The sequence below is a fragment of the Syngnathus acus genome, chromosome 10 (genome assembly GCF_901709675.1).
Source record: "Syngnathus acus chromosome 10, fSynAcu1.2, whole genome shotgun sequence".
Classification (NCBI taxonomy): Eukaryota; Metazoa; Chordata; class Actinopteri; order Syngnathiformes; family Syngnathidae; genus Syngnathus; species Syngnathus acus.
Genome location: NC_051095.1, coordinates 25,463,996 through 25,482,099, shown reverse-complemented (window position 1 = coordinate 25,482,099; position 18,104 = coordinate 25,463,996). Strand labels below are relative to the sequence as shown.

Sequence of the window (18,104 nt, the reverse complement as noted above, 5' to 3'; positions counted from 1 at the left end):
AATTATATATCAAACAACTATTATATAAGCAATAATATTTTCAAACCATCTGTGTCACTCCAAATCATTAAATCCATCGATCAAATTCCTCGTCCTTTGTCAACAACGCCGCGCGTGCGCCCTGACGTCAGCCTCGTCGTTATTCCACAGATCGAGTATATAACTAGATTGTAGCGTTAACAAAGTACAAGGAAAGACGTGGGTTTGGTAAACGGCTCTTTATTTAACAAAACAAGAGTTCAACGAGCCAACAACTACTGAACTGTAACGATAAAAACATATACAAGTTGCTACACGAAATAAAATATATCAAATAACTATAACATAAATAGTTCACCGCAACACAGCCCCAAGCACCGGCGTTGACTTCCAGGCGTGTGGCGGTGTGGACTTCCATCCCCGGAGGTGCCACTTCCAGCCACGGAGGTGGAAGAGAGCTCCATAGAATAGGACCGGGCATGCGTAAAAGCCATGTCCGAGCCCCATCCACCGTCCCTGGACAGCCACCCGGCCGAGCACCGGCTCCCGACTTCCATCCACGGAGGTGAAAGAGAGCTCCGTAGAGTAGGACCGGGCGTGTGTAAAAGCCATGTCCGAGCCCCATCCACCATCCTCGGACAGCCACCCGGCCAAGCGCCGGCCCCTGACTTTCATCCACGGAAGTGAAAGAGAGCTCCGTAGAGTAGGACCGGGCGTGCGTAAAAGCCATAATAGTTTTTCAAACCTTCTGTGTCACTCCAAATCATTAAATCCTTCAAACTCTTCGTCCTCCGTGTCACTTACAAACAAAGCCGCTAATGATGCCGGTAGTACGTGGGGCCCTTCGTCATCCCGTGATCGAATCTTTGTCCTTTATGTAAACAACCGCCGCGCCGCGCTGCTGACGTCACTTGGAATTCAAATTACAGTAATCGCGGTTCGTTTATCGCGGTTTCACTTTTTATTTTTTAATTTTGAAATTTTTTGAAAAAATTCACATATAAGTCGCTCCTCAGTATAAGTCGCCCCCCCCCCACCCAAACTATGAAAAAAAACGCGACTTATAGTCCGAAAATTATTACAATCTTTTTATCCAAGGCTGAAAAATTTGTGATTTTTAAAAGAGACCAGATTTTCTCCATCACATCTGTCTGTGACTGACTCTTGACGCATGTCACGTTATCGCGGTCACGACACTGGTATTGAATTCACAAGCTAGCAAGATGAGTAAACTTAACAGACATACCGTATTGGCCTGAATATAAGACGACCCCAATTATAAGATGACCCCCTCTTTTTCAAGACTCAAGTTTGAAATAAGACTTTTTGAACACCAAATTAAATTTTTATACAGAAAATAATTACATCTGAAACAAATGATTATAACAATATATTCGAGAGAAAGAGCATGTTATTTTGCCTAATTCAAATCATGCAAAAACTGTCTCACATCTTAATATCTGAAGATTTAAATATGTAAACTAAAGTGCAATCACATTTGTAAATGAATGGCTTCTGGTTTTTGAAATGTAAATAAACCAATCTACTGTGATAAAACAACAAAATTGCGATAACTGCATTAACCATCAAAGTGAAGTCTAACTGTAGTCTTGAAACAAATCTTAAGGAAAAACATTGCAATAAAATAATGCGAACCGCTACCTCTATTGTTGGGGAGCCTGAGGACTGTATAGGGGGTTGGCTCGGATGGTTATGCTCTTTTCGCCCCCGGGTGTCGGTCAGAACACAGGAGGGAAGACGTGGTTCAGTTTTGATTGCTTTACTGAATTATTGGCAAAATAAAAAAAACAAAATACATTTGCTGGCAACCGTTAGTCGCCGTGCCGCTGCGTAACGGCTACTCGTAGGACGCGAGGCAAATTTAAAGGAGCGCGCCAGAGCTGTCAATCAAACGGCGCACACACGAAGCAAACCGCGATCGGACAAACGGCACAACAGTGGACAATAGTAACAACGAAATGCATATACTCACTTTGTGTCAAAGATGCACACGATCACAGCAACATACTCAGTCGATTATGAGCGAGCCGGAGCTGTCAATCAAATGGCGCGCATACGAAGCAAACCGCGATCGGACAAACGGCACAACAGTGGACAGTGTAACATCCATCCATCCATCCATTTTCTGAACCGCTTAGTCCCCACGATAATATATATACTCACTTTGTGTCAAAGACGCACATGATCACAGCAACATACTCAGTCGATACCAGCAACCTTTAACTTACCGCTGCGCACAAGTGAAAATGGGTATAATGTCTAGACCCCGAATATAAGACGACCCCCACTTTTTCAGTCTTATTTCAATGCAAAAAACATCCTCTTATATTCGGGCCGATACGGTATTTAACAACATTCTTTGAAATGGGAAAAAGGCCCAGGAGAGCCAATGCCCAAGAAGAAAAAGAAAGATTCATTTCACAGAAAATACCAGACGACCTACTATGGATTTATGGTGACTGGTGATTCCTACGCACCAAGTCAATGAAGCCTTCAAAACTGATTTGTAAGCTAGCGTAGTATAAGTGCTTTGAGGGCTTCATATTTGGTGGCTAACTCCTTTGCTAATGCTAAAAGGCCATTCAATATAGGTGGGAACAAAAAAAACGAGTGGATTTTGGTTTGTTATAGCATTTCAATACCCCCCAACCCGCAAATGGTATGAATAGATTTGGATGAAACATTGTGCAGCGAAAAAAAGGTTGGGGCCACTGACTTACAGTAGTAGAAGGAAGAATTTGTGTGTATACAACCTCCCGGTGGCCATAGTGGGCACACTAGTAGGAGCAACACAATGACTTGAACTGCAACAGAAATCAATGATATGCATACTGTTAGGTTCTTTCCATTCAATTTAATTATAGTATTATTTTTGTACGTCAATAGAGTGCAGTATTGTCGAGTTATATATTTGCTTATTAAAAACACAATCGTAAAAAGTTATTAATGGGAAGGGCCTGCAAAGGTTGAATGGCATTTCCATTACTTTCAGTAGTGAAAGATGATACATATGTGATGTGAAAGTTTTGCTTTAAGATCGTGATGACAGAATGAAACACGCCTTCCAACAAATCAATTATGTCCTAGACACCTTTGGCTCCGAATGCTATTTTTTTACTTGGCATGTTTTCTTCATTTAATGTATAGTTGTTGGGGCTTCCCTTTTGTATAGTGATGAATTAAAACCAAAATACAATACATTCACAATTACAAAGTAAAACTGATGAAATGGGCATGGATTTAAGCCAGGTGTCACGTGCTTGTTTTCTGACTTGGACTAAATCCTTGTTTTCTCCCATAATCCTCGTCAAGATCTGTGTCAAGGGCAGGACTGTGTTAGGTGATAGTGTTCTCCTCGTGCCCGCTTCAGCCTTCCTGAATAAGCATTACCAAGCTCTGTGGAAGCTCTTGGAGCAGAGATCACTGCTGCTCTTCATCCACGAGTACACCAGGAGGGCTCATTTAACTACTGCGTACATCTCAAAAGTGGGCCACCTGCTTGAGGATCACTTGAGGAAGTCACACCTCTCATCTAACCTGGTATGTACAAAAGGTACACCGTCTGTTGTCTTCCGGGTTAGAGCACGCTGGCGTCAGATTTGTTGACTGCCGCTTCTGTCCCGTTACTTGTTTTTCGTTTTCCCGTTTTCAGTGCACCCGTCTCTTTTTATTTTTCTCGTGTTGTCTTCCGTCCACCTCGCATCCCCACAGCTCCGCTCTCACCTATCTGTTTCCCTCGGACTACCAGCTACGTTAGCCAGCTAGCCAACAGCCAACTGGCCAAAACCACCACCGGACCCTCCTGCCTCCCGACTCGGAGCCTGTGGCCGCCTGCTGTGGACTCGACGGCAGCTCTGGCCCGGCTCTCTGGCCTTCCGTCCGGCGTCCCCGGGGGACGGGCTCCACTCCCTGCGGGCTCGCCAACCGTGGCTCGGCTGTGTGCCGCCGTGGTGCGTTGGGGCCTGCCGTTCGAGCGGGTGCAGTCGAGGTCGACCGGCATCACCACCTGGTCCACTGCTGCTTCCACACGAGACTGGGATCCTTCGCCGTCGCCGCTACATCTGGACCGGCATTTCCCCGATGGCTCACCCATCTCCTCTTTTTGGACTACCAACCCCCCGTCACCCCCACCTCCCGTACTGGCAACCTCAACAACCTCCGCTCCCGCCCCTCCTGCTCCTCCATCCATCTCCTTCGCACTGCTGACCGATGTCCTGTTAACTATAACCTATTGTCTCCCCCCCCCCTTTTTTATTCCCTGTAAAGCGTCTTTGGGTCATTGAAAAGCGCTATATAAATTGAATGAATTATTATTATTATTACAAGAACAATATTATGTTAAAGTTTTAGTTTGACAAACCACACTAAGATAAGCATATTATTGGAACTGTATGCTTTCACAAAGATAGTGTCACAAAAAGGCAAAGCAAGGCAGCTTTATTTACATATACATTGATCCCTCGTTTATTGTGGGAGATGCTTTCTAGAACCACCCGCAATAAATGAAAATATGCGAAGTAGAACCGGTATATGTATTCATTAGGAATTTAAATACCACTGTATTGAAATTTCCAACGCTTAGTGTTTCTTGTTGGCTGCAAGTGGGCTTGGGTGTATTGCAAGTTCATTTGAAGTTTGGTTTACCTTGCCAAGAAATGCCAAGTGTCCACCTTCAGGATTAACAAACGGCACTAACCCGAGGGACATGATGCATAGCGAAACCATAGTGAGTCACAGTTGCGCATGAATCTCCTGTTGCATTGTGGTCCTATACACAATATTAAGGCTTTGTAAACCCTCCCCAATACTTTTACGCAACATATACGTACCTTTCCCATTCCCTTAACAACCATTCCCACACTGTTCTGTGCATGTATTGTACTTTTACAGTAAATAAAAGAACAAAGACGTAATATTATGTCCGGCTCCTCCTGCACTAGTTGGTGCTGTACGGTCGCACGTGGCCGGCTGTCGGCCTCATGTGCTTGTCCTCAGTCACATATGCAGTGATTCACATTGCTCAGAGGCATGCTCATTGCTCAGAGGCATGCCCTGTGCTGTCAGCGCTATTGCCATTGTCCCAACTGCTTCTGCACCGCGCTGGTGTTTTTTTCCTTTGAGTGCGGCTGTTTCACGTCTCCGCTCCATTCTCGCCCTGCTGACACGCCCTCCGCGCTAGACCTTGGGGGCGCGCGTCGCCAATGCGGAACTGCGCGTGCTAATCGGCGCTGATCGGCGTCGTCTGTCCAGTGTTACCCGCTGATTAGGGCATGTATATAGACGTAGATTAATCTAAGATTTGGATAAAACCATTTTAATATCCATTCCTGCACAATCATGTTCTTGTCACGTGCCTGCGCCACCTGCCAACCGGTAAAATTCCATTGACGTCAATTGTTCTCAGCCACGCCCACGTCAGCTAATCACTGACACCTGTTCCCGCATGTTACCGGCCCTACTTAAACTCTGGACTCCCAGTCACATTCTGTCAGTTTGTCCTGTTCTCCTGCCCGTATTGCTTCCAGTTGGTCTGCAATGTACGCATGTTGCCGACCTTTCCTGTAACAATTACAGATCAGATTAGCCCTGAACGTCCCCCATCCTGGCCAACTGCCCATCCCTGACCACGCTTTGAACGTCGCCCATCTTGACCAACTGCTTGCCCCCGACTCCGCTCTGAACACCGCCTGCTTTGAGCAACTGCTTGCCCCCAACCACTTTTGCACGCGGCTTCCCGCTGCGCTCCCCACCTGCTCTGCTTTTCTCTCTTCCAAGTTGCTTCCTGTGGCCAGCCGGCTTGTCCTCCCACGGCCAACTACCAGACGAGGAAGCCTCCAGCCAGCCATGGGTCACCAATCATCCACTCAGTCACTCCAGTCTGTCCAGCCACTCAGCCATCCACTTTCCCTATCCCTACATTCAATACCCCGGCCGGGTCATACCAAAGACTATAAAAAAATGGGACCCATTGCCTCCCTGCTTGGCACTCAGCATTAAGGGTTGGAATTGGGGGGTTAGATCACCAACTGATTCCCGAGCGCGGCACCGCTGCTGCTCACTGCTCCCCTCTCCCCCAGGGGATGGATTAAAATCACACGGGGATGGGTTAAATGCAGAGGACAAATTTCACCACACCCAGATGTGTGTGTGACGATCATTGGGACTTTAACTTTTTTTTTAACTTTAACTTTTAAAGTCTGTGTCGTGCTGCACTTGGTTGGTCTGCCTCGTTTATCACAGTACAAACTGACCAACAACATGCAGACAGCGCACGACCAGAACACATTGACCCGTCTGGAGAGAACCAAGGGAGCCATCAATAGCTTGTCGGAGGACATCCGCACCCTCGTGCGAGTAGGCCAATGGCAACAGCAGCAGCTCCAGCAGCAATAGCTCCAGTAGCAGCAGCAGGAGATGGCCCAGATCCTCCCTGCCATCCTCCACCCCGGTGCTACTGTGTCTGTTATGTGGGGGCGAGAGTCATCAAGTGCCCGTTAAATGTGCCCGTTAAAAGGCCAGAGCTCACATGATGACAGGGGATCTGCGTAAGTTCAAACAAGTTCCCCTGCACACAATAAAACTCTACTCCATGCTCGCAACCTGCTCTTGAACAGGACCATGACAGTGGCAGCTTTGGTGGACTCCGGGGCAGAGGCCAACATCATGGACATTGACCTCGCTCAGCAGTGGGGCATCGAGCGTCTCCCTTTGTCACCACTAATGGTTGATCGGCGAGGTGATCTCCGTCACGGAACCTGTCACGCTGCTGCTCTCAGGTAATCATCGGGAGGAGATCCAATTCCACCTGGTGTCTGTTCCAGGTCAACCCCTTATCCTGGGCCACCCATGGTGGCGACAACAAAACCCCGTGATGGATTGGGAGACGGGCACAGTGCGGGAGCGGAGTGAACGCCATCAACACTGCTTAAAAGAGGCATCTTACCTTTCTCGGAGCCACACTTCCAGCCCGCCAACCGACATCTCCAACGTTCCCACTCGCTACCACGGGTTCAAGGAAGCGTTCAATAAAACCAAGCCCACCTCTCTCCCTCCTCATTGGCCTTACAATTGTGCCATCGATCTCCTGCCCGGCACCTCCCCACCAAAGGTCCGCCTCTATTTCTTGTCCAGTTCAAAACGGCAGGCTATGGAAGAATATATCCAAGAATCACTGGCGGCCGGTATCATTCGCCCATCATCCTTGCCCACGGGGGTGGGCTTCTTTTTTGTCGGGAAGAAGTTTAGCTCACTCCACCCGTGCATAGACTTGGGGACTCAACGTGATCACCATGAAGAGCTGCTACGCACTTCCCCCCCTCTCGTCTGCATTCGAGAGCCTCCAAGGGGGCGGGCCACTGTCTTCACCAAACTGGACCTTTGGAACACGTACCACCTGGTGCACGTCAGGCAAGGAGACAAGTGGAAGACGGCATTCAATACCCCTAGCGGCTGTCAAGTGGCATGGTGGTACAAGATGGTGTATAATTGGGTGTCAAATTTGGCCCGGGCACATTGGCTATCCTAAAATATGTAGTAGTTCCAAAATTTCACCAGGAGATGGTGTTAAAGCTTGACTAGGGGTGACCTGATGGAAACTAACAAATCTAATAAATTAAATTGTTAGCAATTGGGAGGACACGACCTGTTCAAACACGTAGCAACACAATTTTGGAATATGATTTTGCTATGCCATAATTTTAATCTGTAACAGCTTGAGCTATATCAATATATATGTTAACGTTAGAAGAACCCAATATTATGGCTAAGTATGATGATTATCAGAGTCAGAGAGTCAGAGTCAGAGTCATTATGTGTTAAGTTGATAATTACTGGACAAGATATATGTGTTATTAATGTTGCAATGTTTTATCCAACCTGTATTTAACATTGTTGTTCCATCTATACATAAATGTATTGAGTTGAGAGGAGACATCAAGGGTTAATAGTGATATTAAGTGGTGGAAGACTGTGATCCCACGCATGAGCCTGACCCAGAGGTCACCTCATCCGGTCGAGGATGCAGCTGCAGTCTAGTTTTAGTAAAAAATATAGGTGTAGGATTTATGGGGACCTATAATGGCCTATAGGGAAATCCCCATCACGTGCAGGGAGACCTATAGGGGAAGTCACGTAGATGGGAAGCCTATAAATATGTCGTCCTGACAGAGCGAGGCTGCTCTTCCTGGTCTGGGCGATGGCCCTGACGCTACCTGGAGTAAAGAACGCCGTTTAGACGAAGATGGATTTTTCATTCTTTCTGAGATTGGACCGAAATCTACTAAAATGAATTTCCAGAGTCTTCGAATTGGACTTTGTCAAATTTTAAGCTTCGAATTGGACATTGTCAAATTTTAAGCTTTGAGGAAGGCAGAGGAGACAGCCGCTTCTGGCAGAAAGGGGAAGACGCCAATGTAACGGCGTTGGCTAATCTCATCGGCAGACCTTTCCTCTTTTTAAACAGAATTCGGATTTTGGAACAAAGGAGAACTGATCACTCCACTTGTTCAATCAAATAGCATTTTAGACCTTTAGTCTCCTCTTTTGTTCTGAGATTGGTGAGTGGAATTATTGTTGTTTGTTCGACTTGTAATTATTTTTCTTGCTTATTCATTAAATTTCTTCTTAATCCTTAATTCGGTTATCGATTATTCACATTAACTATGTTGAGCATGGTTTAATATGCAGTAATTAGAACTTTAAATTTCCCTATCACAGTCATTCTTTAAATCCGTTCAATTCTTTTTAAAATGAAGACAGCTTTAATCCTTAACATCAGGTATTGTCAGATCTAGTTCGAAATAGTTATCTTAAGCTCAGCTAGGGCGAATGCGAGCTAGTGTAAATAACGAATCCCTGAGGTCTTAACAAAGACATCTAAATGTATCCGAGATTTAACAAAAGCCCCAAATCAGAAGAGAGCTGCCAGTAGGGCGCGGTCATTCTGACGACGTGTCTTGACCGTAGTTACTCTGCACGAGCGTCGCTTGATTTTAACGGGATTGGCGTCATAAAGAGATTAGATTGATTTCTTCAGAATTAATTTAATAAAGGTGGTTAGCAACTCGGACGAGTCTCTTCACCCCCGACTCATTTAACCCTTTAATGAAAAGCCGGTCGCTTAAATATAATAAGTGCAGATTTGACAGTTTAATATCAAATTTCACTCGTGACTCCAAGAGAACCTGTGTGGAGTTAATTCATTTTTTTTCTTCCCGAAAGCTGTTAGGATTCCACTCATTGATTGATATCATGTCAGACGGCCTTGAGTTGAGTCTCTTTAAGGAATAGAGTTTCCTAGAAAGGAACCTTGAATCTTGAATCTTGAATCTTTTGTACCACGGAAGGACTAGAACTGTTTTGTGTCATCATAACGGTGGCCAGTACCCCTCACCTCAAAGCTTTCAAATATGATTGATGATCAGTTTCATGTGAACTGGTTAATTTTTGCAGAACTGAGAGTAATGTTTTTGGTTATGCGGAAAACACAAGAGGTGCATCCCGCCGTGGAGGGAACCACCTAGCGAGGCGTGGGTCCTCGAGTTGATGTTCCTGTGTGAGTAGAGTCGACGCAAAATATGCCGTCGAGTAACTAAGATGCTGCCATCCCAGCCCCGAAGTACAAGGGGGGGCTTTGGAAATGAACAGCTTCGACCTACAACTAAGCGTTCTCCCATTCAGGAGACCGGTTTGTGTAATACTTTTTGGAGACGGTGTGTGAAGCTAGCCTCCGGACTGGGCTGAATACGTTGTAGAGCTAGCGTGGAAGCGGTGCCTTGTTGCAGCGTGTGTGCGCTTTTTGGGGAAGGAAAAATAGAGAAGGAAAAAAAGAGAAAGGAAAAAGAGGAAGCGCAAATCAGGCCGTTTGCCCGGTGGGGGCTGAGTGTGATTGAGGAGGATATTAAAGGGACAGTCTATGTTTCCCACAGAGTGTTTGAAGCGGGGAGAGGACAACGTTTGCGCTGCGTTGCTTGTGTGTGTGTATGTTGTCTGTCGGTGTTATGTGTTGTAAAGACTAAATTTGCTATAATGGTGCGCTAAAGAATTTGCTAGACTGTAATCCAGTGGTTCTTAACCTTTTTCCTTGTTTGCACCCCATTCAATTCACCAACCAGTTCTCGCACCCCTAACCCTAAATAATTATTATAATAATAATTGGTTTACTTTACAGCTATAAGGCTTAATTAGCACCCCCGGTTAAGAACCACTGCTGTAGTCTGTCTGGTTTGCACCGCAAAACAAAACAAAAAAAGAGTGGGATTTGTTGTTGACGGAAACTGGTCCAGACTGGTGATCAAGACGCTAGAAGAAAATAATCCAGAGGGTGAGCAGTTGAAACCATTGCCAGCTGACCCGAGCTAAGAAGTAACCAACCAACCAGGTCGCAGCTGACAACTTAGCTGTCCCCGCATTGGTGTGTTTGGTTATCATACGGAGAACATAGAACTGAAAAATGGCCGGTCGGGCCCTGGACCTGCTGAGAAGAGCCACACGGGGCTGTCCCCTTAGGCGACGTGACTCTTTTTATTGGAACAGGGACGACGAAACACCGTGTGAGCATCTGTGAGCATCGTTGTCAAGTGGAAGAAGTCTAAAGCAAAGACCCAGGCCTCCAGGAGGAAGACGACGTCGGTGCTTCGGAGACATGACACGTGGACTGACTTTTTGACGACTTTGCCTTGGACATTGGTCCGGTGACGGTTTCTTCTTCAAGCCATCGCTGAGGCGGCCGACAACGTCGATGACAACGTCGATGACAACGACGATGACGTCGATGACAACGTTGGGGACGGCAACGTCGACGGCAACGTCGACGGCAACGTCGACGGCAACGTCGACGGCAACCGTCGACGGCAACCGTCGACGGCAACGTCGACGGCAACGTCGACGGCAACGTCGACGGCAACGTCGATGACAACGTCGGCAACAATGGCAACGGCAGCGACGACGACATCAGCGTCCGTCGCGGCGGCGTGTTCATTCAGGACCGTGTGGAGCGCTTGCTTCGGACCCTGGAGTGACTTGCGGGAAAGGGCTGTTTCAGCCCGCCCGACGGACTGGTCCCTGATTCCTCTACCAGGGAAGTTGTGGACATTTTTTGACTCTGAGGACGAGATGCCAATGTGGCTCCCGACTCTGGTGGAGGGCAAGGCAGTTCTGTTGCCTGTCCGAAAATTCGAGGAGGGGGTGTCAAGTGGCATGGTGGTACAAGATGGTGTATAGAAGAGAGCCACCAGTAGGGCGCGGTCATTCTGACGACGTGTCTCGACCTTGGTTTTCATGCACGAGCGTCGCTTGACTTTAACAGGATTGGCGTCATAAAGAGATTAGATTGATTCCTTCAGAATTAATTTAATAAAGGTGGTTAGCAACTCGGACGAGTCTCTTCACCCCCGGCTTATTCACCCCTTTAAATATAATCAGTGCAGATTTGACACGGCCAATATGAGTATCTGGTGGTTCCGTTTGCACTCACCAATGCTCCGGCCGTGTTTCAAGCATTGGTCAACAATGTGCTTCACAACATGCTGAATGACTTCGTGTTCGTCTACCCTGATGACATCCAGATCTTCTCCCGAACGCTCGCGGAACACATCAACCATTTCCAGGCAGTGCTACACCGCCTGTTGGAAAACTCTCTATGTCAAGGCGGTGAACTGCGAATTCCACGCCAAGTCTGTAAAGTTCCTGCGCTACGTCGTCAGAGAGGGCATGGTCGAGATGGACCCATAAAAAGTGAAAGCAGTCACTTGTCATCCTGGCCGAACAGTTCCTCAGCTTCACCGACTTATACCGGCAATTCATTCACGGGTATAGCACCGTAGTCGTGCCGCTCAACGCCCTCACCAGCCCTGCCTCACCTTTTCAGTGGTGGCCCGAGTGTTCAGGCGTTCAGGGAGCTGAAGAAGCGTTTTACCTCTGCCCCCATCCTCAGGATGCCCGACCTGGAGCGGCAATTCATTGTGGAGGTCGACACATCGGATGTGGGGGTGGGAGCCGTGCTGTCTCAGTGAAGCAGCCAGGACGGCAAGCTCCATCCTTGTGCCGCCCATCATTCTCTCCCGAGTTCTGCCACAGAGATGTCCCAGTTCCACTGTGTGTTCGGGTATTAGCCAACGCTTTTCACCTGGCAGGAGAAAGACACAGCCTGCCCGTCAGCACTCGTGTTTGTTCGTTGATGTCACCGAGCCAGGGCCCGGACCAACCTCCTCTGAGCCTGCTATTCACGCAAGGCGAACAAGCATTGCATATCAACCCGACCTATTGGGTCGGTATGGTTGTTGGCAAAGGACCTCCAGCTACGTGTAGACTCCCGCAAGCTGGCCCCATGGTTCGTGGGTCCGTTTCCCATCCGCAAGGTGAACAACCCGTCCGCTGTCTGTCTTGGTCTTTGGCGCTCCATGAAGGTCCAAATCACCTTCTACGTCACGGGTCAAGCCTACCCTCAAAAACCCGCTGGTGCCTGCCTCTGCCTCCCTGGCTCATTCAAGGCGGTCCTGTGTACACTGTTCAGAGCCTGCTCATGTCCCGTCGTCGTAGCGGAGGCATCCAATACTTCGTTGATTAGTGGGAGGGATTATCCCTGAACGCCGCCCATCCTGACCAACTGCCCGGACCTGACTACGCTTTGAACGTCGCCCATCCTGACCAACTGCTTGCCCCCGACTCTGCTCTGAACGCCGCCTGCCCTAACCAACTACTTGCCCCCCGGACCACGCTTACACGCAGCTTCGCACTGCGCTCCGCACCTGCTGTGATTTTCTCTCTGCTGGCCGGCTTGTCGTCCCACGGCCAGTTACCGGACGAGGATGCCTTCCAGCCAGCCGTGGGTCACCAATCATCCTCCCAGTCACTCAAGTCCGGCCAGCCACTCAGCCATCCACTTCCACTCTCCATACATTTAATAAAGCCTGTGTCGTGCCGCACTTGGTTGCTCTGCCCCGTTTGTCTCAACTCCAATAAGTTACTTCCTTTAGTTACGACATAAGGATGAAAATATTGGACGCATATTTCTACACTAAGCAGTGTAATTCTAGAATCACAGTAATCAACATGCATTTTATCATATACATTCAATGTAAATCAGACACTAGGTATCCCAAAAGTTTGGTTTGTAAAGGTTCATACTGTCTTCTTAAGTTCACTATTTAAACAGTTCTTTTAGTCAGACAGGGAAGATAATTTACCTGTTTTACATGTTTCGGCTACTTCCTCAGAAGCGTCACAAAAGTTTGTTAGGTGAAATGCAGTGAATAATCAACACTGAGCATAACCTTTGTAGATGATAAGATTTATTATTCACTATTTGATGAGGTAGATTCTGATGTAATATGTTGAATTGATTTTCATTTAACATTTCTTCTGTCCTCTGCAGATGCCACACCTCTGCTCATCAGCCAAGGTGCATCTTGTCTCCTTGTGCCAGGAGTTTCGCATTCATCTCAACCACTGGTCTTGTCTTTATGCAAAAGTCCAGTCTGACCTCTACCTCAGGCGTGCCCTGGCCCAGCAGAACAAGTTGCTGGAAGAAATTAGACGAACTCTTGACTTGCTTGGCCTGCAAGTGCTCGTTGTAATGGAACGTTATGTCCATGCTGTTCTGTTTGCCATGGCGCAATCTGATTCAGACCACACACCAAGGGAAGTCATGGCAGATGTTTTAGCTTGCACAGAGCTGTATAACAAGGCACTGGATGAGCAGAGAATACAGTACAGCACCACCCATCTGAGGACTAAATTATTACAACAGATTTGTTACACCACGCTGACAAACAGTCTGAGACATCAACCTGCTGCTGTCTCATTTAAAGACCTGCTGAGTATTATGGCAGCACATCACGCAAATACGGCAGCCAATCAACTCCATTTGTGGACCGCACGGCAATGTGTTTGTGAATCTCATGCAAAGCCGGGAATTTCTGCCCTCTTGCTGTCCAGATCCCCTTCAATGTTAACTTGGGAGCTGTTACAGGATACGTTCTTAAACTCTTGCTCCTCCTTTCACACCTGCCATCTTCACACCCCCAAACTTCACTTGGAAAACACTGACAATGAAAATAATCAGCATCATTTGGATTCAGAAAAGGCCACATTTTCCCTCATCAAAAATACCCACAGGAAGAACTTATCCTTTCAGTGCCAAATATGTACCTCCAACAATGTCACAGTACGGACAGATGTAGACCATAACAACCCTTTAAGAAACTTTCAACATTTGCAGGAGTCAAATCAACCCACCATTTACTACCATTTGTCAACTAGCCCATTGTCAGACTTTTGCCAGCAGGACCAGTCCAAAGTTGAGCTTCTATTTCATGTGCTTGTTTCCTCTGGTGACTTGCTCGGTCCACTGCTATCACAGCCTTTGACACCTATTATACAACTATTTCCTCACACTGTAACAATAGAGGAGCTACCACCAAATGGGAAGGCTGATACCAACCAAAGAATCAGGGACTGCGGTATGGAGGGAACTTACCAAGACATTGTTGAACTGGACATAACCACCAGGCAAGCAGTCAATCCCAGGTAATAATTTCAAACATGTAGGGCTGCTCAATTAATCAAATTTCGATCACAATCACAATTTTGGCTCCAGACGAGCTCAAAATCCATATAGTTAAGGACAAACGATTATTTGGTGTTGCCAAAATTTCACTGCTCAATACAGAGTGTGTTGCAATAATTTTTCCATCCATCCATCCATCCATCCATCCATCTTCTTCCGCTTATCCGGGGTCGGGTCGCAGGGGCAGCAGCTTTAGGAGGGACTCCCAGACTTCCCTCTCCCCAGCCACTTCGTCCGTTCCCAGGCCAGCTGAGAGACATAGTCTCTTCAGTGCGTCCTGGGTAGTCCACGGGGTCTCCTACCAGTGGGACATCCCCGGAACACCTCCCCAGGGAGGCGTCCAGTAGGCATCCTGGTGAGATGCCCGAGTCACCTCATCTGGCTCCTCTCAACGTGGAGGAGCAGCGGCTCTAGTCCGAGTCTCTCCCGGATGACCGAGCTTCTCACCCTATCTCTAAGGGAGAGGCTGGACACCCTGCGGAGGAAACAAATTTCGGCCACTTGTATCCGGGATCTTGTTCTTTCGGTCACGACCATAGGTGAGGGTAGGAGCATAGATCAACCAGTAAATTGAGAGCTTTGCCTTTTGGCTCAGCTCTCTCTTCACCACGACGGACCGGTACAGAGTCCGCATTAAAGCCGACGCTGCACCGATCCGCCTGTCGATCTCCCATCCATCCTGCCCTCACTCGTGAACAAGACCCCAAGATACTTGAACTCCTCCACTTGGGGCAGGATCTCATCCCCGATCTGGAGAGGGCATTCCACCCTTTTCCGACTGAGGACCATGGACTCAGATTTGGAGGTGCTGATGCTCATCCCAACCGCTTCACACTCGGCTGCGAACCGCTCCAGTGAGAGCTGGAGATCACGGCTTGAAGAAGCCAACAGCACCACGTCGTCTGTAAAAAGCAGAGATGCAATGCTGAGGTCCCTAAACCGGAAACCCTCAACACCTTGGCTGCGCCTAGGAATTCTGTCCATAAAAGTTATGAACAGAATCGGTGACAAAGGGCAGCCTTGGCGGAGTCCAACCCTCACTGGGAACGAATCCGACTTACTGCCGGAAATGTGGACCAAACTCTGGCATCAATGATACAGGGATCGAACCGCCCTTATCAGTTGGCTCGCCACTCCGTACTCCCGAAGCACCCTACACAGAACTTCCCGAGGGACACGGTCGAACGCCTTCTCCAAGTCCACAAAACACATGTGGACTGGATGAGCGAACTCCCATGCACCCTCGAGGATGCTGCCGAGGGTATAGAGCTGGTCCACTGTTCCACGGCCAGGACGAAAACCACACTGCTCCTCCTGAATCCGAGATTCGACTTCCCGACTTCCTCTCCACCATCCCTGAATGGACCTTACCAGGCAGGCTGAGGAGTGTGATTCCTCTGTAGTTGGAACACTTCCTCTGGTCCCCCTTCATAAAGAGGGGAACCACCACCCCAGTCTGCCAATCCAGAGGCACCGTCCCCGATGTCCACGCAATGCTGTAGAGGCGTGTCAGCCAGAACAGCCCCACAACATCCAGAGCCTTTAAAAACTCCGGGCGGATGTCATCCTCCCCCGGGGCCTTTTCCCCGAGGAGTTTTTTAACTACTTCGGTGACTTCGACCCCAGAGATTGGAGAGTCCACCTCAGAGTCTCCAGACCCTGCTTCCACAATGGAAGGCGTGTCGGTGGAATTGAGGTCTTCGAAGTAGTCTCCCCACCGACTCACGACGTCCCGAGTTGAGGTCAGCAGCACGCCATCTCCACTGTAAACAGTGTTGACGGTGCACTGCTTCCCCACTCCTGAGACGCCGGATGATTGACCAGAATTTCCTTGAAACCATCCGCTTTTCTTCTCCATGGCCTCGCCAAACTCCTCCCACACCCGGGTTTTTGCCTCAGCAACCGCCGCGTTCCGCTTGGCCACCCTGTACCTGTCGGCTGCCTCCAGAGTCCCACAGGCCAAAACAGCCTGATAGGACTCCTTCTTCAGCTTGACAGCATCTCTTACCGCCGGTGTCCACCAGCGGGTTCGGTGGTTGCCGCCACGACAGGCACTGACCACCTTACGGCCTCAGCTCCGGTCGGCTACCTCAACAATGGAGGCACGGAACATGATCACTCGGACTCAATGTCCCCCGCCTCATTCGGGACGTGGGAAAAGCTCTGGTGGGAGTTGAAGCATTTTCTGACATGGGATTCTGCCAGACGTTCCCAGCAGACCCTCACGGTTTGCCAGGTCAGACCGGCATCTTCCCCCACCATCGGAGCCAACCCACCAGGTGGTGATCAGTTGACAGCTCCGCCCCTCTCTTCACCCAAGTGTCCGAAACATGCGGCCGCAAATCCGATGACACAACTATAAAGTCGATCATCGAACTGCGGCCTAGGGTGTCCTGTTGCCAAGTGCACACATGGACACCCTTATGTTTGAGCATGGTGTTCATTATTAACAATCCGTGTCGAGCACAGAAGTCCAATAATAGAACACCGCTCGGGTTCAGATCAGCGGGGCCGTTCGTCCCAATCACGCCCTTCCAGGTCTCACTGTCATTGCCCACGTACGTGAGCATTGAAGTCCCCCTGTAGAACGATGGAGTCCCCAGAAGGAGCGCTCTCCAGCACTTCTTCCAAAGACTCCAAAAAGGGTGGGTACTCTGAGCTGCCGTTTGGTTCATAGACACAAACAACGGTCAGGACCCGTCCACCCACCCGAAGGCGGAGGGAGGCTACCCTCTTATTCACCGGGGTGAACCTCAATGTGCAGGTGCCCAGCCGGTGGGCAATAAGTATACCCACACCTGCTCTACGCCTCTCACCGTGGGCAACTCCAGAGTGGAAGAGAGTCCAGCCCCTCTCGAGAGGGCTTGTACCAGAACCCAAACTGTGTGTGGAGGCAAGTCCGACTATGTCTAGTCGGAACTTTTATGCCTCGCACACCAGCTCGGGCTCCTTTCCAGCCAGAGAGGTGACATTCCATGTCCCAAGAACCAACTTCTCCAGCCGGGGATCGGACCGCCAAGGTCCCCGCCTTTGGCCGCCGCCTAGCTCTCTTTGCACCCGACCCCTTTGGCCCTCCTACAGGTGTTGAGCTCATGGGAAGGGGGACCCACGTTTCCTTTTTGGGCTGTGCCGGGCCGCATGGGCGAAGGCCTGGCCACCAGACGCTCGCCTTCGAGCCCCAACTCCAGGCCTGGCTCCAGAGTGGGGCCCCGGTGACCCGCGTCCGGGCGAGGGAAAACGAAGTCCATCTATATTTTTCTTGATAAGGGCCGTGCTTTGTCTGGCCCCTCACCTAGGACTTTTTTGCCATGGGTGACCCTACCAGGGGCATGAAGCCCCAGACAACATGGCTCCTAGGATCATTGGGACACGTAAACCCCTCCACCACGATAAGGTGACGACTCACGGAGGGGTGCAATCATTTTTGTTTCTGGAATTTCAAAAATGTTTACATTAGCGGAAATGAGCTGTCCTCAATGTCGCTCACAAAGGTGAGTAATTCCTGGTAGCAGGTGCAACTCAGGATATAGCAATTTTG

The 18,104-nt window shown here is 48.9% G+C and overlaps 1 protein-coding gene across 5 annotated transcripts in view; it reads left to right on the top strand.

Moving 5' to 3' along the window:
• The window catches only part of ccdc142 (coiled-coil domain containing 142), a 93,381-nt gene that overhangs the window by 26,196 nt on the left and 49,081 nt on the right, over nt 1–18,104 (top strand). For all 5 annotated transcript variants that reach the window (XR_005099206.1, XM_037262815.1, XM_037262816.1 and 2 more), the window contains exons 6-7: nt 3,313–3,540; nt 13,373–14,526. Coding sequence is in view for 4 of the 5 variants with exons in the window: in XM_037262815.1 (XP_037118710.1) it covers nt 3,313–3,540; nt 13,373–14,526 (1,382 nt within the window). In the remaining variant the exon portion in view is untranslated. The remainder of the gene's footprint in view (nt 1–3,312; nt 3,541–13,372; nt 14,527–18,104) is intronic.